This window comes from Erythranthe guttata, chromosome 13 (assembly GCF_056151865.1).
Source record: "Erythranthe guttata isolate IM_541 chromosome 13, IM_541, whole genome shotgun sequence".
Lineage (NCBI taxonomy): Eukaryota > Viridiplantae > Streptophyta > Magnoliopsida > Lamiales > Phrymaceae > Erythranthe > Erythranthe guttata.
The window spans coordinates 19074109-19099001 of NC_142545.1; the positions used below are offsets into that span (position 1 = coordinate 19074109).

The 24893-nt window shown below is 35.6% G+C and overlaps 5 protein-coding genes and 5 non-coding genes across 13 annotated transcripts; 1 reads left to right on the plus strand and 9 right to left on the minus strand.

Annotated features, from left to right (window-relative positions):
* Positions 1 to 1321: 1321 nt before the first annotated feature.
* Positions 1322 to 1404, minus strand: LOC148766112 (small nucleolar RNA snoR77Y). The gene has a single exon (XR_016029428.1). It is a non-coding gene; the product is annotated as a small nucleolar RNA snoR77Y (small nucleolar RNA).
* Positions 1405 to 1474: 70 nt separating this feature from the next.
* On the minus strand, positions 1475 to 1625 carry LOC148766113 (small nucleolar RNA snoR2/U65). Its single transcript, XR_016029422.1, has one exon. It is a non-coding gene; the product is annotated as a small nucleolar RNA snoR2/U65 (small nucleolar RNA).
* A 106-nt stretch (positions 1626 to 1731) lies between these two features.
* LOC148766114 (small nucleolar RNA snoZ7/snoR77) lies at positions 1732 to 1805 on the minus strand. The gene has a single exon (XR_016029464.1). It is a non-coding gene; the product is annotated as a small nucleolar RNA snoZ7/snoR77 (small nucleolar RNA).
* Positions 1806 to 1845: 40 nt separating this feature from the next.
* On the minus strand, positions 1846 to 1992 carry LOC148766115 (small nucleolar RNA snoR2/U65). Its single transcript, XR_016029423.1, has one exon. It is a non-coding gene; the product is annotated as a small nucleolar RNA snoR2/U65 (small nucleolar RNA).
* Positions 1993 to 2186: 194 nt separating this feature from the next.
* LOC148766116 (small nucleolar RNA U49) lies at positions 2187 to 2252 on the minus strand. The gene has a single exon (XR_016029425.1). It is a non-coding gene; the product is annotated as a small nucleolar RNA U49 (small nucleolar RNA).
* Positions 2253 to 3380: 1128 nt separating this feature from the next.
* LOC105948765 (kxDL motif-containing protein LO9-177-like) lies at positions 3381 to 5334 on the minus strand. Its single transcript, XM_088812028.1, has 3 exons — positions 5157 to 5334; positions 4416 to 4568; positions 3381 to 3704 (listed from the first exon to the last, which is right to left on the minus strand). Exons 1-3 carry the CDS (start codon positions 5270 to 5272, stop codon positions 3602 to 3604), a joined length of 372 nt encoding a protein of 123 aa, XP_088668154.1. The 5' UTR covers positions 5273 to 5334; the 3' UTR covers positions 3381 to 3601.
* A 1788-nt stretch (positions 5335 to 7122) lies between these two features.
* LOC105948849 (homeobox-leucine zipper protein ATHB-14) lies at positions 7123 to 11958 on the minus strand. Its single transcript, XM_012972093.2, has 18 exons — positions 11182 to 11958; positions 10937 to 11096; positions 10719 to 10843; positions 10528 to 10618; positions 10334 to 10429; positions 10117 to 10230; positions 9942 to 10025; positions 9703 to 9858; positions 9545 to 9619; positions 9339 to 9445; positions 9059 to 9248; positions 8789 to 8977; positions 8626 to 8706; positions 8394 to 8531; positions 7965 to 8296; positions 7758 to 7869; positions 7521 to 7670; positions 7123 to 7415 (listed from the first exon to the last, which is right to left on the minus strand). Exons 1-18 carry the CDS (start codon positions 11403 to 11405, stop codon positions 7269 to 7271), a joined length of 2571 nt encoding a protein of 856 aa, XP_012827547.2. The 5' UTR covers positions 11406 to 11958; the 3' UTR covers positions 7123 to 7268.
* Positions 11959 to 16065: 4107 nt separating this feature from the next.
* On the plus strand, positions 16066 to 17417 carry LOC105948779 (uncharacterized). Its single transcript, XM_012972007.2, has 2 exons — positions 16066 to 16381; positions 17102 to 17417. Exons 1-2 carry the CDS (start codon positions 16196 to 16198, stop codon positions 17288 to 17290), a joined length of 375 nt encoding a protein of 124 aa, XP_012827461.1. The 5' UTR covers positions 16066 to 16195; the 3' UTR covers positions 17291 to 17417.
* Positions 17418 to 17777: 360 nt separating this feature from the next.
* On the minus strand, positions 17778 to 20354 carry LOC105948778 (nuclear transcription factor Y subunit A-7). Of its 4 annotated transcripts, none has more exons than XM_012972006.2 (6): positions 20114 to 20354; positions 19610 to 19677; positions 18882 to 19018; positions 18591 to 18692; positions 18348 to 18512; positions 17778 to 18221 (listed from the first exon to the last, which is right to left on the minus strand). In XM_012972006.2, exons 2-6 carry the CDS (start codon positions 19635 to 19637, stop codon positions 18030 to 18032), a joined length of 624 nt encoding a protein of 207 aa, XP_012827460.2. In that variant the 5' UTR covers positions 19638 to 19677; positions 20114 to 20354; the 3' UTR covers positions 17778 to 18029. The 4 variants fall into 4 exon arrangements, with proteins under 4 accessions (XP_012827460.2, XP_012827459.2, XP_088668309.1 ...); XM_012972005.2 differs by having other exon boundaries at positions 18876 to 19018; positions 20114 to 20352; XM_088812183.1 differs by having other exon boundaries at positions 19913 to 20178.
* A 2563-nt stretch (positions 20355 to 22917) lies between these two features.
* Positions 22918 to 24857, minus strand: LOC105948776 (tyrosine decarboxylase). The gene has a single exon (XM_012972003.2). It carries the CDS (start codon positions 24653 to 24655, stop codon positions 23132 to 23134), a length of 1524 nt encoding a protein of 507 aa, XP_012827457.2. The 5' UTR covers positions 24656 to 24857; the 3' UTR covers positions 22918 to 23131.
* Between the last annotated feature and the right edge of the window lie 36 nt (positions 24858 to 24893).

Sequence of the window (24893 nt, forward strand, 5' to 3'; positions counted from 1 at the left end):
ATTAATTTTGACTTCAATTTTCTACATATATACCATGATTACGAGAGTTATCATTTTCAGAAGTGTCTATTTTTTATAGATTTTTCATATTAGGCACGTATTCTACGTTGGGCACATCCATTGGACTAGTTTCGCTATCCATAATTTTGACTTCAAATTTCAACATAGATACCATCATTACCGAGATTTTTCATTTTCAAAAGTGTCTATTTTTAATAGATTTTTCATATTAGGCACGTTCTCACGTATTCTATATTGGGCAAGAGTAGGCTACTGGGGCATACAATCGAGTTGGTTTGTACATCCACTGGACCAATTTGGCTATCCATAATTTTGACATCAATTTTCTACATAGATTCCACGATTACTGAGATTTTTCATTTTCGGAAGTGTCTAATTTTAATAGATTTTTAACATGAGGCACATTCTCACGTATTCTACGTTGGGCAAGAATAAGGTGATCATAATAGGTTTAGCTCAATTACTAATTGTCTCTTTGCCCGTTATACCTACACCATACGTATTTGGTGGAACTGTAATTGACTTCGACTGTCGAAGTGAAACACACGGACTAACTGCAATTGACTTCGACTGTTGAAATGAAACACACGGACTCTTGATTTGGACAGTCTTTCTATCAGGACTGCGACTAGTCTGTCTAACCATTGGTTTCAACTACCTATTCTTGTCGGTATTGTTATAGTTTTTGATAGATTTTGTGTTTGTAACAGTTGTGCTATTTTTAATAGATTTGCTTGAAACTCTACAAAAACTCATTGACTTTTACCAGATTGACAAAGTGAGGCCAGAGAAACAACCACGCAAGGTATAAATTACAAGAAAAATAAATACAACATAATTACATAAATATAACTATTACAAGTACAAGAGAATATAAAATTGTCGAAACATGAAACCTGGACAATACTACTAGACCATGTGTACAAAATGAAACCAATGATCATTAGTTTTAATTCAAATCCATTTATTTACATTGGGCCCTGTTTGCCAGCACAGTTACACGTTTGATATCTATTAGAGAAGTTTCAACAATTAGAATGACAGGGCATATTTATATCAACCAGACAATATTTCAGCAATTAGAATGGCATTACATTAATTTCAACAATTCTAATTGTATGTTTTTGATAAAAAAAATAATTTTAGGCATTCAACACTTCATTTTTGATCAATTAGTAAAGTCATTTTTTTCTTTAACAAATAACAATAAAAAAGTTTCGACATTTCAAATAATATGAAATATTTTAATTATATCGTGTAAATGTTTAATTTTGAGTTTTTAATGTGTTAATTTTGTATTATGAGGCCTCAGATAATGGTTCACATCATAATATTATCAGACGGTAATTCCATAATATTTAATAAAATAATCCTCATTGGCCATAAAATTCACAATTCCAATAAAAATCAATCATGAACAAAATCAGATACTCAATCATAGTTTCTTTGGAAAAAATGTAATCGCAAAAAACGGCTCTGTGTATGAATGTTGATTTATCATAACAGGTTCCTATCAGTATGCGAAATATGAAATTCATTTAGGTTCAATCATGACACCGCCGGCCATGGCAATTATATTGCTACCGGCAACGTGGCATTAAACCACAGAAGTATCTGAAATTTAAATTTCGACTATAGCAAAATACAATCCAGCTCATACTTAATTAAATGAAAAATTCTATGATTCAAAATTTAATTAATTAAAATAGGCCTCAGAAAATTGGTCACATCAATGATTATTTCAGACGGTAATTCCATATTTATAATTAAATAATCGTCATAGGCCAAAAGATCTTGCTAACAAAAAAAATATTTTTTTTGAAAAAATGTAATCGCAAAAAACGGCTCTGTGTATGAATGTATATCATCACAGGTTCCTATCAATATGCGAAACATGAAATCAATTTAGGTTCAATCTGAACACCGCCGGCCACTGCAAGTAAATTGCTACCGGCGACGTGGCATCAAACCACAAAATTAGAAAACAATTTCGGTGAAAATCTAACTAATTAAATAGTTTTAAAATAAATAAAAAAAAAACCTCAGAAACCCGTTACAAATCACACACACAGCCGCCGGCGGCAACCACAAAATCCCGACCGATGCACAAAATTAGTCACATAGACAAAAAATTGGCGGCGGTGGATGGGAAGGATTGACGACGGCGAAATGCTGCGTTTTAAAAGTGTCATACGGCACTTCCTATACTTGGGAATTCTTCTTCATCGGTGCTTTACTCTTTTCATTCACTGCATATAATTAAAATCAGTTAAAAATCTTTTACCATACATGCGACGGCGGAAGGGTGGGCAACGGGAAAAACGGAGGAGTGAGGCGGAGGAGGGTGAAGTGAGTAATTGGAACCACGATAATGTGAATTTATATAAATTAGAGAAGTGGATCTCGGAGCAGATTTAAGAGGCAGCCGTTGAGTGTTTGGGGGAGAATGTGCGGCGGAAGTGGTGTTTAGGTTCACTTTAGGGTTTGGATATTTAAAAGTGAAAATTAATTTACGGGCTATTCTGGTTTTGGGCCATCGGACCGAAATGAACAATTTAATTAAAAGTTCTAACTGCTAAGATAAATCCAAAGTCCAGCATTCTTCAAACTGTTATTTCTATTTTTAATATTTTTTTCTTTTTCCTTTTATTTCGTGATTCAATTTTGATATTTTTTGGTAAAATATGTTGATGAAAACAAAAAACAATGTTTGTATTTGTCATTCTTTTGTACAAAAAGTAAATTAAGTTAACACGTGAAGTAATGTGGCGAGGAAATAAATTAGCCAAGTTTTCGGATTTCCTTTGGGTTCGATAGTAGACAATTTTTAAGGTCACTATATAATGTACTTAAAAAGAAGACATTTTCAATTCATATGAGGTCCGCCGGCATACAACTTGCGTGAGTGAGGAGCGTTTCAAATCGCATAAAAGAGGAGTAAGAAGCGGTAAATGGCTGACCAAGAGGCGTTGGAAGACATAACTGAAGATATTCTCCGAAAAATAGACAAAGAAAGTACACAACTTGGGGACAATAATCGTGAAATCAGTACAAATTTTGTACGAATTCATAACTAATAAAATAGAAAATGTCCAATCGATAATTTCCCATTTAAATTAATGTAAGGATCCAATCAAGAGACACGATTGTAACATCAATAATATACTAATTTTCCGAATTCTCTCTTTCTCTCTTGTTTTTATCTTTTCTTCCGGTCGATTAGTTCGTCTTCGCCGACCAAACACCGGCACCAGATGTACTCTTCAACGAACGAAAGAGTTAGATTTGGAGGAGGTCCATCACCTATGTCGATTCCCACATACCTTATCACAATTCACATCCAAACCACATCCGATCCAAAAAGCAAAAATACAATAACTCTGGTTTCGATTTACAATGTTAAAATCTTGATTCAATTACAGCCAGTTCAATGGTCAAATTTACAACTACTAAATCCCCACCTTTATCTTGTACACATTCAAAACCACATAGTTGCTTGCATCTTAAAGTAATAAAAATAGTTTACCAATCTTGAAACAGAGAGCCATGTTATAATACACAAAAGTTTAAACACGTAGAATCACTTGGCCAACTCGAGGTCTGGTCTATGATCGAGTGCCTCAATTGTCGAATTATCAGGAAAAGCATCCGGATAAGTCGCCACAATCTTTCCCTTCATGCTCCTACAAATTAAATACAAAATCTTAGTGACATACTAATCCAAAATTCGTAAATCTCTATGCTTAATCCTCAACTGTAATAATATATAAGGGTAACAACACTTGAACCGGAAGCAAAAGTTTATTGCACAACAAAAGTAAGGTTAAGTGGATCAAGTAACTTTTTTCCTGCTTAATGAAGAGGAGGAAAAGTATAGGATGACAAAAAGTTATTAATTTTCAGTCGAACTCCATCAGCCAGCCACAACTATTTGAATGTTATTGAAGAGTAAAAATATATAAACATTTTTATCCTGTTAGTGAAGATGTTAAATTCATTAACGTATTTTGCAGAAGTAAGTTATGCTCGATGATACTAGAAATTCAAGTTTGACATAATCTTGAACTAACTGAGTGTCAATCTATCAATTTAAACAAGACAAACATTAAGGAATTCCTTACAGAAATTTAAAAAAAAAAATAATAATAATCTTAAAATAACATTCTATAGTAACCGAATAGAACCAACTTGATTGTATCATATGCAAATTCTGGGAATTATGAATGTCAGAGTCAAACACAACCTAGAATACCAAGACTTAAGAGAAATCAATAGAATAATTAATAGATTTATAAGAACTTAACAATTTACAACAATTAAACATAAAAAAAAAACCAATAATTCTCATATCTTAATTATAACGATGAAGGGGCAAAAGGGAGAAATTTGCATACCTGAGCTTTTGAAAGATGTAATCAAGGTCAGATTTCATTGTTCGCAAGAGGCGTGTATTTTTCGAAAAATCCGCAGACACATCCGCAAAGCAATTCTCTGAATAATCATTAAAGTGGGATAATACTGCATTACTATCCTGCAATCTTCCCAATCTGCAATTTTACGATTATAACTACAGGCACTAATTACACAATTGCACTAAAAAAAAGGTGATAAAAATATTTGAAGACGACTAACAACATTTGAAATCCGAGCATCTATTTACGAGAAAGTCGCAATTTGTGGGAGAGAGCGAAAACGTTTTTACCAAAAAAAAAGGTGATAAAAATTTACCCGACTTACAAAACACCAGGGGACGATTCGCCTGTTTTTATATCGTAATGGAACAATGTAGATATTGTAGAAGGTTAATTAGGGATCTACAGTTATCATTTAACAAATGCATATTCAATCAATCTCAATTTTTTACAGGCAAATTCAATAAATCTTAAAATGTGAGCTGAAACAATCTATCTAGCCCTAAATCCAATTTTAGAAATTACTGTAACCAACATTTCCCCAAATTCCGCCATGAAAGGCACCTTAATCGAGGACAAAGATCACACAGTACACACAGAAAAAAAGGTGAGATTTGCAATTGTGCGTAGAATTTGTTGATAATCATAAACAATCTCGATTGTTCGATTTGCAATTGCACACAAAAAAATAAAATTACACACGATTGATGTATAGATACGTACATGAGGTTCTGTGATTGCTTGATTGAATCCAAATCCTGAGAATCTACTAGGGTTTGAAACTCTGTCGTAATCTCCTCGGATGCTGTTCTTATCGGCTCTCTCACCTGATCCGCCATTTTTACTTCGAGTTTTATCGGCTACTGGTTATTTGAGTTTTGCAGAGAAAAATTGGACCTTGATTTGGGCTAAATAATCTACTTGATTTGGGCTAAATAATCTATTGGGGTTTTATCACTAATTTTTTAATTGGGCTGATTTTTAGGTTTGGGCTGATATATGAAAATCTAATCCACTATAGAATTTTTCCATTTAAAAGTGTTGACTCGAAAGATTCGAAAACAAAAGCAATTGTCAAAATAAATTAATGAAGACGATTCAGTTCAATGATGAACCCTAGTAATTACCTAGTATTGTAACTACCAAGAAATTGGTCTATTCACAAAACCATGTCTATATTTTTTTCTGTCCACAAAATCAACCCAAACCAGTAAAGCAAAATGATGATTGTTTTTTTTCTGCAATTTATGACCACCTACAAACGTAAAGCTAAATTAACTTTTATGTTTGGTTTGTAAAAATAAAATCATGATTAATATTTTCTCCCTGATTTAAATATAAACAAAATTAATTGTCAAAAAATAAATATTAAAAATTTAAAGTTGGAAAAAATAAAATAAAATTGGAGGTGGCAGTGGCAGGTGGGGTCTTTAATCTTTATTGCATTGAAAAACCCAATTTTGTAAGCAAAACTTTAATGAAGGGAGGTTTCAATAGCACGCTCGTCTGTGTACCCATTTCTTCTTCAACTAAAAAAGCCATTTTGCCAAAAAAGTTTTTAACTTTTTCACACGCGGAATAAACATTATTTATTTCTATATATGTCTTTTCTTAAATGATAAAAAATAAAAATTTATGTCTTTTTTTAAATTAAAATATCAAAAAAATTAAAATTGAATATTTAAATGAAATGCTAATTAAAACATTTTTTTGATTACTCTTTTAATTTCAAAATAAACAATTAGCACTGACGATTTGTCTGATCAAATGCAGTAATAGTAAAGCCTACAAATAAATCCCCAAGATGCTACAATATCATGTCTACAGGCTACAACCGCCAGCCCATCCAAACGACGTCGTTTTATGAGCATGGCATGTTGAATGCCCATGTGAAACACATGATAGGACATAGCATGGGCATGCATAAATTCATGCATGCAATACATCAGATTCAGGAAAAATAGGATAATTCAATTTTTAATATTAATTTAATCATTATGCAAAAAGCGTGAGTCATTAATTAAGATTGATATTGAAAAGACGTTGATTGACGTGAGAGGAGCAGGTTTGTTAATTAACCATACAGACAAAACTCATGGGCTTTTTTGGAATACTAGAAAACCCTATTTTCGGTTATTTAATTTCCTCATTCTTAATTACTTTCTTGCAATGTTGTAATTCTTTGAATAATTTTAATTAAATATTTCTGATTTTTTCTTTGAAAAAAAAAATTAGCATACACTATTGATTATACATACTTGTGAATTTGTATGTGTAACATAAATTAATTTCACAGATTTCCACGTGGGAAAAGTGATGGGTGGTGGCGTACAGTAGGGGACCATGGGGTGAAATGCAGTGTAGAGAAATTCTGTTTAGGGCGTGTTTGGCCGGTTCACACAGACACACAGTAAGCACAGATGACTTAACCATATTTGGTCCAATATCTGACCTTTACTGGTTACTGGTCCCACCCCTTTGACCTTCACTCACAACCATTAAATCTTCTTTACCTGTTTCTTTCAAAAATTAAATAATCCTCTCCAAATTTACCACATATAATAATAATAATAATAACAACAATAATAACATAGTACAATGGTACATTATATCAATTTTCAGGCCACTTCATAATAATAGTGGTTAACCAGATTATAAACATTAAAAACCTGATGACTACTAATACAAATGACCAAAATAACCCTCATTTGATCAATATGTCATACAGAGAAGTCTTTTTTCTTGTCAAATAAAGATACAAAATTAACTTAAGCTGCTGCAGCTATATATATATAGTACACTGCATAGACGAGGATTAATTAATCTATTTATTGACTACACAAAAGACCAGTTCATGAACATGAAAGCTAGGCAATGATTCGAATCCTCGTCGTTCAGAACTTTCCATGCAATCGCTTGATCATAAGAAACGGGTCGACCCATACTCGAAACACACACTCCAGCAGGCAAATAGGCGAAACCCTGCACAAAAATTGACGGCCTAGTTAAACAAACCTCTCCTTAAAAGGATTACCGAAACCTTAATTTATTTGAGTATTTATTAATAATTAATTAATAACTACAAACCTGGTGCATGATCTTGGAGAATTCGGAAAGGAGGATCTTTCGACCGGCTTCATCGAGTATTTTCTCGAGCATTATATCCTGCAATGCCACCAGAGTTGTCTCCAGCATGTCGAGCCCTGCCTGGTTTGCAAACGTAAAAACTGCCGATGCCTGCAAAATGAATATTAAATTGCCGTTTATATATAATCATATATAAACAAGTTAAATTATATATAAAAAAAAAAAAGACAAACGCACATTCATTTTAACAGAGCAGCACATAATAGCATCGGTGTGGTGCCAAAGTTGTTTCAAAACAGCATCCCCAGCTGGCGAATCGGCCTGAAGAAGCTCGCCACCAGTGTGCACACTGAAATAACAACACAGATTTAATTTACTACACTAAACAACGTTAACTTATTTTCTCCAAAATAAATAAATATATATATACATATATATATATACCTAAAGCTCCTGCAAATCCAACGTGCTAGAGTAACAGCCTCGGGCGATCCGGGAAGAGATTTTGGCACTAAATGGGAAGAGTGAAGTGGAGAAGGGGAGATAGCCATGGCAACTCGTTGAACAGACCCCACAATACTTCTTACATACTGGCGGGCCATAGCTATCACACTGTCTCGATAGTGATTCTCGAAAGTGAACTGAAAAGCAATTGTCAGCACAGACCTAACGTTTTGATTTGCCACATCAGCTTCACCACTAGAACGAGCTCCACCATGGCCCACCTCAAGCGCCGAAGCCAAGTCCAACGTTCGGTTCGCTGTGGGGCCCCCATCCTACACAAAATCCAAAATCTTAATTAGTATCTGAAAACTTTTTTTTTTTAATTTTCGTTTTAAGTTAAGTTTTACGAAGCAAGAAATGTGACCGAACTGATTTAGGTTCGAGGGGTATAACACGGAAGCCAGATGGCAGCAAAGGAGCATCATCACCGAAAGATTCATCGATCGGTGCAAAAACGAGCTGAGCACAGGTGGCACCAGACGTAGTTTCGTCGATCCCACTGCATAACTGAATTTTTTTTTATATCAAAGTAATTAGACAAAAACATTTATACATAAATAAATAGAAAACTATCTAAAAATACGATTTTTAACGGTCAAACCTGCAGTAAGTACATATCTCTCGACAGAGCAATGTCCTCCGGAGAAAATGCATGACCCTCCAAACGAACCACCTCCAACGACTACATAAAAAAAAAAAAAAATTTATTTTTTAAACACGGATAAGGTTGTAATAATAGTAACGAAGATAGCTTTATTTTTTACCTCCTCGTTTTCAACTGTCTGTGCCAAAGGTAAAATAACTTGACTACTAGGGAAACCACCAGTTTTTGCACACGGAACTGCGTAAGGACTAGCTTTAAGCGAATCAGCACAGTACACATCGACTCCATAATCGGCCCACTCCGAACGATGCTCTCTCAAGAAACGAACAAGCAAGGCCGGCGGTACATTCTGAATATAGTTAATCATTTTTAATCTTTAGCAACTACTGATATGTTCGTACTTAATTAAAATGATTAAAAAAAATTATACCTGGAGAAGCATTGATGCTCGTGCGCAGAGGACTCCTCCGTAAGTCGAGAGCATAGACAAATTGCTGTATTGAGAGCCGATAAATTTGCTTGGAGATGAGTTTATAGCAATGGTTACATCTTCCACACCATCACTTCCCATTATTGACCAACCATCGTCGACAAATCCATTGACAGCATCATTAAATCCCCTAAACAGTAATTTCGTAAAAAATAAAACAAATATTTTCGTTTGAAGTAAAATTTACGTTGAGAATTATTCGATGCTAATTTTTGCTGACCTGCAGAGCCTTTGACTTAATGATCTGAGAACGGCAGGCTGACGACCGCCGCTGTACTGTATCTCTCCATTTGTTTCTTGAGCAATTTGTCTTATGTGACGCAAAGCCTATACATACAGAATTTCCATTTGCTAATTAAAGTGATAAACGAGAAAGAAGACCATTGCAAAATAAAATTAAATATAAAATTAATCAGAAATTCTCACAGCCATAGTCATCTTCTGAGCAAGGATTTTGGAAGATTCGTAAAGAGGCCTTAAAACTTCAGGTACACTGCAAGACTGACGATATAATTTTTTTAAAGTTATACGAGAAAAAGACGAAAAAAAAGAACAGCCGAAAACATAGTTTGACGAATTCTTACGTCAAAGTCAATGTGATCGACAATGTGGATAATCGATCCACCGCCCTCACAAGGGCGTATAAGATATCCGCTGGGCAGCATTTCGGTTCTGACAAAGCAAGAGGCGGGTGGTGCGGTGGGCCCACTTGTCGAAGTTGCCAACGATCTTTCGCAGATCTGTAAAAATCATTCATCTCTCAATAAAAAGACAATACATAGCAAATTAAAAGATTTAATAAAGTGATTAAGATTGGTTTTACCACTAGACTGCCATCTTCTAAACTCGTAGTGTATCTCAATGTCCAAAAATCGCGGGCAGATGCCAATGTTGTCGGCGCATATATCTATAAGGAATAGAGTTACAAATTTATGTTACGCAATGCAGAGTATTTTCTTACACTATAGTAATGTTTAGATTATTACAAAAAAACCGACCTGCATGTAAACAAGCTCTATTGTTCCTCCGTTTCCAGCGGGAATTGCACTTACTACATCAAGGGATCGGCAGTCACGAAACCACGAAATGCGATCTTTTAGAATTTCGGCGACCTACAAAAACAACGCGTTGAAGAAAAAAATTCACCGATTTGATTTATTCATTTTTAGATCAAATTAAGAATACAGAAAATTGTATGAATATTTTTTTTATTACCTTAGTGGGTTCAAGACTCACGAGGCCACAGGCTCGTGCTGCTACGCCACTACAGTTGCGGGAAACAGCAACGATGCCAATAGAATCCGGACCAGGCTAAACATATTATTGCAAAACAATACATTCAAATCTAAAAAGTTGATAAGAAAATTAATAAATAAATAATTAAATAAAAATAAAAAGAAAATAGCAACCTTCATCCCAATCATCTGGACCCAGTCGACAGCAGTTCCAGTAGCCTTACCAAGGAACTCTGCCAGGGTCTCCTCAGCTATTGCAAGAAGACTATATATAACATCAAAAATATGAAACAATAAAACATTAAATTTAAATTACAAAAAACCAAATTAAATAGATTTAAAAAGAAAGAAAAAAGAAAAATTACCCAGCTGGGCTATGATCATCTCTCAATGGATGATGAGATGTGGGGTTTTGTTGTTGTTGTTGGTGTTGCTGTTGACCACTCATAACCACAGAGTCACAGCTCGTATCTGTGGTCGTTGTGCTTACCTGTTTTTAGAAAATAATAAAGAACGAATCTTGATTCATAACCGAACTTTAATTAAAAAAAAAAACAAGAAAATTACACACACACACACTCACAGTGTGGAGCTGCGTGCGCATGAAACCGTTTTCGTAAACCAACTGGGAGACCTGCTTCTGGAGGCGGTCGTTCTCTTCCATTAGCAGCTTATTCATCGCGTTCAACTTCCTGTTAACTGTCTGCAGACGACACGATTCTTTCCTCTGTTTTTCGCGGCATCTGAGGAAATAACAATTTTTTTTTCATTCAAAATTGGAAATCCTTCATCATTTGTCCGAACAGAAATGTATGTATATATATATACCTGCGGTTCTGAAACCAGACTTTGATTTGTTTAGGCTCGATGTTGGAAAGAATAGGGCAGTCTCGAATGAGCTGTTGTCTCCTTAGAGAACTAGGCTTTGGGCATTCTGCGTAAACCCTCTCTAGAGCTTCCACCTGCTCTTGTGTGTACCTCACATATTTGCTAGGGTCCATTTGTTGTTGATGATATTTGCTGTTACTCTCTCTGTATGTAGAATGGGCCATTCAGACAAACACTGTAATAAAAAAGGAACTAATCACAGAAGACTAAATCGTGGGTTGAGGTTGTTTGTGGGAAAGAAAATGGTGGGTTTTTGGTGGTTGCATGATGAACAGGCAGGCAGGCTCTCACAGAGAGCCTCCTCTCTCACTCATCAAGATTGTTTTTTTTTTTTTTTTTTTTTGTTTGAGTGATTTTGCGAAACAAAATGGAATGGTGTTGGAACAGAGGTCCCCCTCTTGGTTTTTATCTCAAGACGCTAATCTCGAGAATTTGCAGAGAAAGTGAAATCTAGATAGAGAAATCTAGTGAGAGAGAGAGAGAGAATTAACCAACCCACACAAAGAAGACAGATAGAGAAGGAAGGGGTAACGGTGAAATAGCTCTAGAGAGAGAGAGAGAGAGAGAGAGAGAGAACCAATTCTCTACGGGCTGTTCACCATTAATATGATATCAGAATTGTTGAAGAGGCTTCGGCAAATAAAAATTTGTTTCTGACAGAAGTGAGTTTGAATTTGTTAAGGAAAATCAAGACTTCTTTTTTAGGTAATTTTAAAGGCTGCAGATATTTGCAAGACGAAAATTACTAAGTGCAAGACCTTACTTCATGCAAGACCAAAATATAAATAAATTTACTAAGATCAAGACTGGAAATTACAAATATAACCCCAATAATAATTTAGATATTATTAATTTAAATTAAGTTAATTGCTATTGCAAGACCAAAAAAAAAATACAAAAAAAAAGAATAAAAAAAAAAAGAAAAAAGAGAGGGAACTCACTCACCCAACAAAACACCAACATCTTCTTCACCCTCATTTTACACATTTTTTTCCACAAAAAAATCTTCCATATTCTCCAAAACCCTTATCACATAAAACCCTCAAATCTTACTAAAACTTGAAAAGAAGGACATTATGGATACACAAGACATAAATATGGAGGATTCTAAGGTCGAAGAACACAAAGAGGTAAGAAATATTGTACTTTGTGATCGTTTTTCTCGTTTTTCGCACCTCATTTCACGTACAAAAAAATCGACATGTACAGGTCGAAATATCAGCTTTATATCGACACTGCAGTGTCGAAAATGTCAAAATAATTCGACACTCATTAACTGTCGAATTATATTGAAATTATCGACATTATGGTGTCGATATTAAGAGGGTATTTCGACGCCAGTGTGTCGAAAATTTTCCAAAAAAACGACAAGTACATGTCGATTTTTGTAAAACCGCAACTCCTTCAACAATAGTGCTACAATCGAACCCTAGAATCATCAACTATGTTCTAAAACGACTTGAATTCATTATTCTAACAATAAAATAATGTTTATCACATTTATTTCTCAAAAAAAGTTAATTCAAAAAGTAATTTTTACTTGTTTCTCGTGAGATTGTTGTGACGGGGTTGGGGCAACAACGGAGTTCAACGGCGACGGGCGACGGCGGTGGACTTCAACGGCGACGGCGACGGCGACGGGGCGACGGCGACGGGGCGACGAACGGTTTTTTGCTGCAATTGATTTTTTTTGTTTTTTTCAATTTTCCCTCCTCGTTTTGATTTTGTCAATTCAATTTCTTTTTTCTTTTTGTTTTATTAATTTTTTTTTAAATTGGTCTTGCAAAAGAAAATTAATAAAATAATTTTTTTTTGTTTGTATTTTATTAAGGTTATTATAGTCTTTTTATACTGAATTTAATAAAAAAAATTAAATTGGTCTTGCACTAAGTAAATTTCGTCTTGCAAATAGTCGCTGCCAATTTTAAAAGTTGATATGTGAAAATTGAAAAACCATCGACCCACGTTCAACACTACTGGCATAATCATTTATTTTTAAATTACCAGTATTTTATTTATTTATTAAAGAGTGTATACATTAATTAATTAGAAAAAGAAATAGGCAAAGAAAAGCTTATATGTACAAACGAGGAAATATTAAAGAAACAAAAAACAGTGAAAAGATTGAAGATAGTAAATGGAAGGCAGAGGGTCTACCTTTATTGGTAGCAGATTCCCAGTCCCCATTTTTACCCTAATTACACCTCCTACCCTCCTCTAGCTTCCTCTATGGAATTAATTAATTCTAAACTAAAATATATATATATATATAGAATGCATCATGCATGTGGATGATGTACATACATACATGCATTGACATGCATGGAAGGCATGGGGACAAGGGAAATTAGTAGTACAGACTTAACTTGCATCAGTTTGCTTATGTCTCTGTACGCAGACATATTACTGTGTGGAATTGATTGCAAAAAACAGAGGATGATACAAAATATATTTGATCTCTACATGTGGTTGAACCGGATACCCACCCGGTTTCCTAAGAACCGGATTTGAACATGGGCCAGACAGTGACAAGCCCACATGGTTTGACCGGGGGCTTGCTGACAACAAGCCTCAGACATAGTATATAACTGTTTTTTTTTTTTTGTTTAATAATTAATTAGTTGTTGTAATTATTTTGCACTAAATATAAGAGCATGCTTCCATAATCATGAGATCATTGTCACGTTTTTATCTAAATGTATTATTGTATATAAAATGTCAATGGATAAGAGAAACCTAAGATATATTAATCTAATTAGTAGGGCTTGAAGCTTACACTTACTTATTAATTATTAGGATGTTCTCTAATTAAAGCTTAATTAGCACTTTAATAAAAGAGTAGTAAAAAAGGATACATATGTAGCTAATTTTTGTTACTAGTTTATTAATGGTTAAAATCAACCACCAACCACCATAAATTTTTGTAACACTTGAAAGTGTTTCCCACCAACATATGTATATGTATGTTTGCCTTCACTCAAAAGAATCCAAGAAGGGAGAAAAGTAATTGACTTTTTAAAAAATAATTCTTTCACTAGGTTGACATTTGGTATAAAGGGTTTCATATTTTTTTCAAAGTATCCAAAGCACATAGTAGCTCCCTAGAGTGTGTGGTTGTGTGTGTGTGTGTTATTTTTAGAGGGAGTTTGGGTTCAAGAAGATAATTTGAGAAATTATTTCAATAGAAAAGAAAAAAACACTATTTACCTTACTCCATTCGAATTTAGTTTTGTAAAACAAAATATATTTTATTTCTAAATCATACAAAAAAAATTGGAAATTTTGGGGGCCTGGTTTCGAGTCCCCTCAAACTCGGACCCGAACTCAGCCCGACCTGCCCCGTGTCCGTGTGTAATTGGATCCATGGAGCCGAATGATGAATTCTTTTGTTTTGAATATATATTTGTTTTTTGAAAAGGAAGAAGTTGATTGGAGAGTGGGACTGGGTAGAATGGCCCAGGAATGGGGCAGGTCCACTTGGAGATGTTCCCCACATACATTATACATAAATCCGGTTGCGTGATTTTGCAAAATTAAATTAAAGTGAAACTAATACTCCCTTTCCAGCCTTCCTTCCTTCCTTCCTTCCCCATTATATTTCACCCTAGCTAAAAGTGCTTGGCCCCACTTTTCTCATGCACCAAAAGTGTGTCTCTCTATATATCTTTGTATATCTATTATCAATCGAGCCTCGTTCAAGCCCCACACATGCACTTCTCTCTCTCTCTTAAATTTCTAACGCCTTTGCTTCCATTTTACATCTCTCTCTCTCACACACACACACACACACCATAGTAGTGTGTGTGCATAGCCTATAGGCAATAGATTTGGTGGAAGGGAGAGAGGAAGATGGGGTCCATGTTTGAAATAATAAGAGTTGTAAGAAAGAAGAGTATCACTCAACATATGTTGTTTGATAATTAACATCCCACAAACAAACTATATATATAATATAAATAGCACAAAATCATGGTATAACAAATACTATGTCCATTAATTGTATATTATGAGTGATAACAAAGATTATGAATGTTATTCCTCTCAAATTGAACAAAAAGTCCTTATATCTCAATTTATCTATTATAATTACTATTTTTTATTTAATTTATGGTGCACTCTGGATACATATTGAGAAAACGAAGTTGTTTGTGTATATTAAGTATTAACATAGTATTCGTCCGTCCACATAAAGTAGCCCGTTGGTTATGCACCTAAGACCATTTGGTCATGGATTCGAGGCCCCAGAAAGAGAATTGGGGAATCGGTAATATACTTGGCTAATAAAAAACTGAAATTGCTTCAAAGAGACAAAACCCGTAAACAACATACGAAATAATTCAGACAAACTGGAAATGATTTAAGGGAAGAAAACTTTGGAATTTAGATAATATACTAAAGAACAAAAGTGAAGTAATTGTGGTTTGGTTGAAAATTGAGTAAGCAGCCCATCCTTTATTGTTGATTGGGAGATAATTGGCATATCATGTTTGTTAGAATAAAAATACCATTATATCTTTGGCGCATTGGTCAACGGCTGAAGGCCACGTGGCTTATTGCATCCATTTCACCAGTCTATGGATATTGGATTAATAATATTATTAAAAAAAAATTGTTTTACACAAAAAATTAAAATAAAAAATTTTTTTGATGAAAAAATAAAAATAATGTTGATTTATGTGGATTTGGGCCAAGTCGACTTATGGGGAATTACAAAAATTAGGCCTAATCCTGATGGGCTCGTTGGATAGAGCCCACTTCCCAAATTGAGAATAGCTGAAGAATTCCGGGGTCAAAGTGAAATATGCATATACTTTGGGGGCCAAACGTGTAATGTAACACAAAACAGATGCACAGTTCAGAGAGAGAGAGCTAAAACCCTCAGAAAGAGCACATTTCCCCTAAATTATACTAACCCAAAACCCAGGAAACTCGAAGAAAGAAGAAAGCAAAATCGATGAACAAGAAGAAGGTATTCGAATTGGCGAAGGGTTTTCGCGGGAGAGCGAAGAATTGCATAAGGATAGCGAGGGAGAGAGTGGAGAAGGCGCTACAGTATTCGTACAGAGATCGCCGCAATAAGAAGCGTGATATGCGTTCCCTTTGGATTATGCGTATCAACGCCGGCACTCGTCAGTACGGGGTGCGTTTTTCTTCATTTTTCTTATGAATTGTGTTCTTCTGTTTTTGCATTTGTTTGGGTGACCCTATTTCGAATAGCTGTTTCTTACTGGTCCAGGGATTTATGAGTTGTGGTTTGGTATGGGTCTGAAGTAATTTATGTTTAAATACTGTTTGCTGAAATTAATTTCGCATTTTGGTGTGATTTATGAGTGTGTGGTTTGTGAAATAAAAGTAAACTGAGTCCTGTAAATATCATCACTGGCAACACAGTTATAAGCTTTCACAGAGCTGTAGGGTTAGCGTTTGGTGACAATTAACGTGCGGCAAAGATGAGATTAAATGGACGCGGCATAATTAAATAGGATAATTAATTAAATGCCAAATCGGGAATCAGTCCGAATGTCCCGAAGGTTAAAGTCCAAATGTGAACTTACAGCAAGTAGGTTCATTTAGATGAGATATAGTATGTGTCATGGAAAAGAACAAGAGAGGTTTATTTAACGAGAGAAAAAAAAAGGTTAATGGGCAGGCAAAGGCTGTTGTTTTTGTTATTGCTCGACGTTGTTTCTTACAACCAGCAGTTGTAGTAATAGAAAGTTAAAGTTACCAAACTCTTTTGCTATTGATCCTCAAATGAGTATTCGGCAATGTCGTAAATTTCAGGTTAATTGTTTTGGTTTGTGTTTGCTGAAGATGTGTTATGATGTAACTTTTTCTTCACTCGTCATTTGCACGACAGGTGAACTATGGAAACTTCATACATGGACTGACGAAGGAAAATATCCAGCTGAACAGGAAGGTTCTATCAGAGATATCAATGCACGAGCCATACAGCTTCAAGGCCCTTGTAGACGTATCTCGTACCGCCTTTCCAGGAAACAAGGCCGCTGTACCTCCCAAGAAGCAAGGCCTTGCAATGCTTGTCTGAACGAATTCTTTTGGTTTTGCTCATCGGATTGATTAGAAAGGATTATCCGAATTATTTTGCTACTGTTTAAGATACTATTGTAGATGTGTTGAAGTGTTTGGTTTTCATTAGCAACTTTTCAAGGACAGATCTGAATGCTTGTTTGTTTCATTGGATTCAACTGGAATGATCAAATCTCCTCTTCCTCAAAACTGCTCGAATATGCTCTGCATCGACTAAAATTTGATTCTTTTAGATCTGCACCGTAGATTCCTTCAAACCTCTTAAATTTCGCAAACCCCGTATAGTTGGGTTCGATGTTGTTATTCTTCTTCAAAAAGTTTGAGGGTTGCATTCAAATTTCTTGAACAAAAAAATCAGGGTAGATCATTTCTTGCCCTCAAATGGTTGTAGTAAGCTCTTAGCCGTGGTTGTGCTGATTACAAATATATTCTTAGCCCCCCGATTCTATGCTAGATACCTAAAACTCGATAAATTCAATTGCTAATTTGCTATTAAAAGGAGGAAAAAATAAATAAATCAACCATGATGAGAAACCAAGCTTAAGTTACATCATCGCCTGATAGTATAAACTAGTACTCCAATTCCGAAATTCACAATCTGCTGAAATCTACCAAAAACCTATAACTTTATAATAATATACATACAAACTAATAATTTAAAGCCCTATTGGGTGGTGCTCTGATCTATAACCACTGACCATATGTCGACTTGTTCCCATATATGATCCACTTGCATTTCAGGCTATATCTTGAGGATGTACATTTTTAGGATCTTCGTTTTCGGAGTTTAGATTGATGTTGTCCTGTGAGTGTGATCTTTCACCTGATTCTGTCTGTTTTTTCTGGTTATCATTCTTCTTTTGGAATCGACCCCCATTTCCTCTACTTCTTCTCAGTGCATGCAAATGCCGCGATTCGTGCAAGTAAGGCTGCAAATATTATTCAAATATGAACGATATTCTTAGACTTAGGTTTCCACACAGACACGAGATCTTTATTGCACGAGGATTTGAGTCGTCATTTGACGACATCATGTGGGAAGATGAACAAGTTACCTTTCGAGATTTGGCAAGTTTATTTTCCATCTCAGCCTTAGCACGAGATTGTCGGCGGCGTAAGATGCCGTGATATTGTTTTGCATTGACAAAGACAGGCTCCTCAACTGCTTCTGAAGGCAAAGGAACACCAGCTTGCTGAATTCCCATCAACTGCATGTGTACCTGAATTAATATTTGAAAAAAGTAAAACCTCCAGGAATATTCCACTAGGATGAAGAAGAATCTGACAAAAAAAAGTACCATAGGTTGGCCTGGATAAGGTTGTGCTGGATAAGGATGTGTGTCATAAGGAGCAAATATACTTCTGTAGTAAGGATCTGGATATGGGTAAGCTGTTTGCCCCTGCAACATCCAAATTTTCAGCAAAACATAGTGAATCAGTAAAGAGCAAGATTTACTCAGAAGAAAAAAGCTAGAAACAGAGGACTCTGCAAATCAAAATTAGACACCGATACTTTTAATTCTAGCAAGATATCTAGGTAGACTCGAGAAATAAAAAGAAAACTATTACAGCCCATACAATACCATTACATTTCCAACTCCAAGTTGAGCAGGTGCAGCATAGTGCATTGTTGGTGGAATACCAGGAAGAGACATCCCATTAGCCGGAGATGAAGGCTGGATATTAGATTCTGAGTGATTTTGTTGCTCATCGCCCTCACTATTTTCTGAAAATCATCATACCATGGAAGCTATTAATACTAGTACGTAAAATTGGATACAAAATGCAAATAAACGGGATAATATGTAAAAAGTGTCAAAACAAGTTCACTGCCAAACTATACAATAACACTAGAAATTTTATAAAATGGAATCTAACTTTGTTTTGTTGTTGGAATGGTATCTTAAGTTTAACAAAAACTACTAATAAAGCGTTGAAATTGGTGGATCTAATCCTGTCAAATAAAATTCCCGCACATCTGCAATTACACAAACTTCTCACCGAGCTATTGTAATTGTATCTTCCTAGAAGGTGTTCCACTACTCGAGCAAATTAGTATACCATGATTCATATATAAAAGAACCTTGTTACAACAATCACATTGAATTTAACTCAACTATTTCCACCCATCTACAAAACCGCAAGTTCTATAAAAATTGATTAACCATTAAACCATGTTTTAGTAAGTTATGCACTCCGATTTATCCGATTTCGCCTGTGACCTGTCAATTCTTATATTGATACATCAATTTGGAAACAGAGAAAAATGACAGATTTTTTATAAATTCATGTACCAGTAAGTCCTCAATGAACTTACCAGAGAGGCTCTGAACCGACGATGTCATAATGTCGATTTGGTACACGAGAACCGGGCAATACAGAAACCTGAAATTAATCAATAACGGTAAATCGTTTAAGACCTGGAAAATAAATTTTATACCCAAAACAGCATATAATATAAACAGAACAAAAAGCTCAATACAAACACATAGGTAATACTGAAGAATCTCCAATAAATTATCAGTTCATAATTTCAATAACATTAAATCCGCAAAATTTAGCACATAAATTTTCCGCTTAACCAATAAAAAGGAGAGGAAATTCAACTCAAAATTAGCACCTAATTTTCCACTAATGCAATCAATCCTTCGACAAAATTCGAACCGCACATCAAAGATGGCGATTTTTTTATTTTTTTTAATGTTATGAAAATTTAAAATTAACAAAAGGATAAAACGAATTGACGAATTTCGTACAGGATTTCGAACTGTATGATTAAAAAAAAACTGATATTTAGGGTTTGGTAGATTGAGAAATTTACCAGGGTTAGAAGGAAGACGAATTCACGGATTTCGCCAAACTGCGAATAATTTTCTGAATTCTCTCTCTCCGTTAGTTTCTCTCTCTAGACGTATATAGCTGCTGGAGATGTCATTCCCTGCGGTGGGATGCAGAATGGAAATTGTTGTCCGTATCTGTCAATAGAGAAAAGGGACGACTCTGAATTTTGCAACGGAAGTTGGAATTTCCATTTTTACCACCGTCTGTACTTTGACTGCCACGTTGTTTTTGGTCTTTTTACCTTTTTTAACTGCTCTAATTTCAATAAAGTAATAAAATAATCCATAAATCTAAATTAATTACCATTATATATGAAAATTCAGTTCAATTTAATATGGGTAATAGTGATTTGACAAAATTGAAGAAATTCGGTAAAAAATCAATAAACTCAATAATTTATTTAGGCCTCCGTTTTCATTAAATTATTTTATTTTATTTTAACTAATCTTATTTTGACAATCAAACGAGTCTTTAAAATATTACAAAATAATGAACTCAGGATTTGAAAAATAAAAAAAGTAATCATATTAGATTGAAAATACAGTAAATGCTTTGACCTATGTGAATGCTTATTCACAATATTTTATTTTTTGATTTTCCCAAATCATTACAAAGTAAAAATTCATTTTTCTAAATTACAATAAAATGCAATCACAAAACTACTAACATAGTATTTCAGCAGAACAGAGCCAATGGAAATCATGGTAATGTTTTATGGCATTGACTACAATAATGTAATAAAAAAAATATATTAACACCAAATCATACAACTTGTACGGAAACTCGTACAAAAGTGTTTATAAAAAGTATAATGAAAACACTTCATCACGATATTTTATTTATTTATTTTGTAATAATTGAGAACACAAATCCAAATCCAATAGGACAACCGGTGCATTTTTATCTATCTTTGAATTTAACTTATTGCATATGTATAATTATGTGATTAAGTTACCTTAATACATACATAATAATTATGTCAAATCATTATTTAGGTGCACCAAACAAATAAATAAAAGAAAAAAGAAAAAAAAGAAAGGTGCTTCACAAGGAATATGCACTCCACACTAAGGCAGGGAATATCCAATTGGAATATAGGGGAACAAGCGCGTCGGTAGTCAATTGGTAAAAAAGAGGAAAGTGGGAAGGGTGTAGGTACACCAGCATCGCAGGGAATCAAAACCCAAGTGACGAAGGGCAAATTAATTAATTGTTTTAAGGAGAAAATGGAATATGTGGTTGAGAGGTGCGTGGTCCCAGTAGTCTTCCTGCTTCTGAGAAACGGGCTGAGCTAATCTCAGCCACTATCTCTCGTGGGCCCCACTTTTTTATATGATCGCTTCACCTGTAAAATAATCTCTGTGCTAAGTCCCGAGAAAATATGATGTCAGCTTCATTATTTTTTTTTTATATTTTTATTCAACTCTCTTCATTATTGCTTCATCTCTCTCTACCATTATTGTTATCTAAATCCAAATTGGATTTTTGTAAAATTTATACATGGAAATTATTGTTGGGATATCGAGAGTATTTGGATCTAAACTAGAAAATTTTGTTTCAGTTCCTTACCCATGGTAAATAATTCAATAATTGTAATGAGAAATATAATGTGTTATAAGAAAACAAGATATAATATGTCTTGCACAAAGAAAATGTGTTTGAGGTCTTTTTGTTTCACTGAGGGTAAAAATGTCATTTCCTTTAAATCGTCAGAGACTAAGGAAATTTTGGTATTCGAACAGCCGACTCATATTACTTTAGTCGGCCAGTATTGGGCTATTTTCGTACAATAATGGAACTGTGGTTGGACTCAAGCCTTTTTATTTATTGGGCTTTATTTTGAAATGTTAACTTGGGCATTATTTATACAATAACTTGATTCAAGCCCATGTCTACCGAATTCTTTGCGCCAATAAAATAAAAAGAAGGGCAAAGTACAGTTTACACTCCTAAACTATAGGGGTTGTACGAGTTTGTCCCCCAACTACAAAAGGTCTCAAATAAATTTTTCAAATGTGGAAAAAATGGCTAGAAATCATAAAGTCAAAGTGCCACATTAGCATTTACAAACAAAATTTAAATGAAGGGGGTATTTGAGACGTTTGTAGCTCAAGGGGGCAAGCTGGTACAACTCCATAGTTCAGTGGTGTAAACTGTACTTTACCCTAAAAAGAATTCCACAAATCTACTCCTAACAAGTATACAAAATTAATAATCAGGTTTAACATCTAAATTTCGATGCGTCTAGATCTAACATTCAACAGTTTGACTATTAGGTGGTGGCTGACTCGAACTCAGACAAAAACGAAAAAAACGACTCGGATCATGTGCTATCGAACATGACGATGCTCGTTCAATTATTCGAATACTCACAAATTATGGATGTCCGTATTTGAAATGTCGGGCCTCAATCACAAAATCTTATGTCGTTATTAAAAATCAACACCTTTTTCAGTGTGTGGAGTTCATGATTTGAGGCGTAAAAAGGGATATATATATATTTGATTTCATGAGAGGGTCCGATCCGTGCAATATAATTTACTCTGAAACGTTGAGCTAAATATTAATTAACTCTCTAACATATAATAAAATTTATCAAACAAATTTGACTCGATCAACATGCAATTGTTAATTAAAGAGTAATTTGTATTCTTCATTCCACATAGGAATTGAACCTCATTAAAATGGGACAATACATTCAAACACCCTAAACATTTGGAAGAAAAAAGGTCAACCATAACTTATGAATATATATTATGAATGTATATACCAATATAAAGTGCATTTTCATGAAGAGGTGAAATATTCATTTATTTAATTCTCCTTGATTGGAAATATTATTAATACATAGGAAGATCATCATATATCTATACATGCTATAAAATTTAAATAAACATATATAAAAATGGACAATTGAATGTAATAATATCACAAACACTTAAAAACATGCAACAAAAATTCCAGTGGATATTTCTCCCTGGCCTCTTCTGAATTTTAATCAGGAACTGGTGAGCAGAGCATTGGCATGTTCTTGAACAACTTTCCAGGCCAAAATAACATGCCTGTTTTCTGTTAGGGTTGCCCCGACTGCGAATCTCATCACGTACTCTCCACCTATGATCGCGTGTGTCATGTAAATCTTACCCGATTCGTTTATTGTTTCCAGCAATTTTGCGTTGAAGTTATTCGCCGCGTCTTCCTTCGATACGATCGGATGGTTCCCGCTGAACTCCACGGGCGATATACGAAAGCATACGGTGGCGAAGTTTCTGGGGACCACAACCTCGAAACGCTTGTCCATCCCGATCAGGCCTTCGAAGTTCTTAGCCATTTTGATGTGGCTGCGGAGGAATTTCCTGAGGTTGCCCACACCGTAGCTACGGAGTACCATCCACAGTTTCAGAGATCTGAATCGACGGCTGAGAGTGATCTGCCAGTCCTTGTAGTCAACGACCTGCTTTGACTCGGAGGCTTTGTTCCTTAGATATTCTGGGTATGTCGACAGTGCTTTCACCAACGCGCTTGGGTCTTTCACCCACATGCAGCAGCAATCTAACGTCGTTAGGAACCACTTGTGCGCGTTGAAGCTGAACGAGTGCGCGTTCTCTACTCCGTTTAGGAAATGACGGTGCTCCGGTAGAATGCACGCGCTTCCAGCGTAGGCAGCGTCCACGTGCACCCATATCCCGTACTCCTCCGCCACCGCGCACAGCGGGCTCAGAGGATCCACGGCGGTGGACGACGTCGTACCGATGGTGGCGCACAGGAAGAGCGGGAAAAGCCCGGATGCGATATCGGATTCGATAGTTTCACGGAACGCCTCCGCCGTGAGACCGAAGGCGTCGGCCTTAGTGGTGGCGACGGCGCGGAAGTTTTGAGGGTTGATACCGGCAATCTGCGCCGCCTTCTGAAGGGCGGAGTGGGTTTGGTCGGAACCGTACACGACAAGCTTGTTAATATTCTCCCTCCCGATCTTCTTCAGCATCTGGTCCCTAGCGGCGACGAGAGTGCAGAGTATGGCCTCGCAGGTGGTTCCCTGGAGAACGCCGCCGCCTCCGCCGGAGAAGAGAAACTCCGATGGGAGGTCAAGCATTTTGCCGAGCCAATCCATGACGATGCTCTCGAGCTCAGTGGCGGCGGGGGAAGACATCCAGTTGAAACCGACGATGTTGAAACCGGTGCTGAGAACTTCACCGAGAAATCCGGCGATACTTCCGCTGGAAGGGAAGTAAGCAAAATAGTTGGGGCTCTGCCAGTGAGTAATACCGGGGACGATATCCTTCTGCACATCACGAAGGATTTCCTCAATGGGTTCCGGGTCATGGGGAGCCGAATCGGGCATCCGTTTCTTGAGGTAACCCGGTTCGACCTGGCTCCGAACCGGATACTTCTCGACGTTCTTGTAGTAGTCAGCGAGAAAATCGATGACCAAATGGCCCTGCCTACGGAACTCTTCCGGGTCAAGTGGCTTCATGGTTCCGGAGAAGCCGTTGTCGGGTTTCTGGTTCTGGAGGCTCCCCATTTATTCGGGTCGGATCCGGGTAATGTAGCTCTGTGGAGTGTGATATATATATATGTAGAAAGAAAGAGGAGATTGTATTTGTTTCTGATGAGATTGGAAAGAAGAATGGATGCATGAAATATATATAGGGTAGATGAGGCAAGTTACAAGTTGATATTATGTATAATTGAGGGCGGTTGTTGTTGAGCATTATACACGTTCTTCCTTTCTTTTTCTTTCCTTTTCTATTATTTATTTA

Excerpts from the sequence above, each read along its gene's own strand:
- LOC105948765 (XM_088812028.1), bottom strand. The coding sequence starts at position 5,272 with ATGGCGGATCAGGTGAGAGAGCCGATAAGAACAGCATCCGAGGAGATT. Across the intron at positions 4,569-5,156 it reads AAGCAATCACAGAACCTCAT|ATTGGGAAGATTGCAGGATA; the intron begins GTACGTATCTAT and ends GTAAAATTGCAG. Across the intron at positions 3,705-4,415 it reads TACATCTTTCAAAAGCTCAG|GAGCATGAAGGGAAAGATTG; the intron begins GTATGCAAATTT and ends TTTAATTTGTAG.
- LOC105948849 (XM_012972093.2), bottom strand. The coding sequence starts at position 11,405 with ATGGCCCATTCTACATACAGAGAGAGTAACAGCAAATATCATCAACAA. Across the intron at positions 10,026-10,116 it reads TAGAGCTTGTTTACATGCAG|ATATATGCGCCGACAACATT; the intron begins GTCGGTTTTTTT and ends TATTCCTTATAG. Across the intron at positions 7,870-7,964 it reads TGGATTTGCAGGAGCTTTAG|TGTGCACACTGGTGGCGAGC; the intron begins GTATATATATAT and ends TTGTTATTTCAG.
- LOC105948779 (XM_012972007.2), top strand. The coding sequence starts at position 16,196 with ATGAACAAGAAGAAGGTATTCGAATTGGCGAAGGGTTTTCGCGGGAGA. Across the intron at positions 16,382-17,101 it reads CCGGCACTCGTCAGTACGGG|GTGAACTATGGAAACTTCAT; the intron begins GTGCGTTTTTCT and ends TTTGCACGACAG.
- LOC105948778 (XM_012972005.2), bottom strand. The coding sequence starts at position 19,637 with ATGACATCGTCGGTTCAGAGCCTCTCTG. Across the intron at positions 19,019-19,609 it reads GTCGGTTCAGAGCCTCTCTG|AAAATAGTGAGGGCGATGAG; the intron begins GTAAGTTCATTG and ends GATGATTTTCAG. Across the intron at positions 18,513-18,590 it reads CTTATCCAGGCCAACCTATG|GTACACATGCAGTTGATGGG; the intron begins GTACTTTTTTTT and ends ATATTAATTCAG.
- LOC105948776 (XM_012972003.2), bottom strand. The coding sequence starts at position 24,655 with ATGGGGAGCCTCCAGAACCAGAAACCCGACAACGGCTTCTCCGGAACC.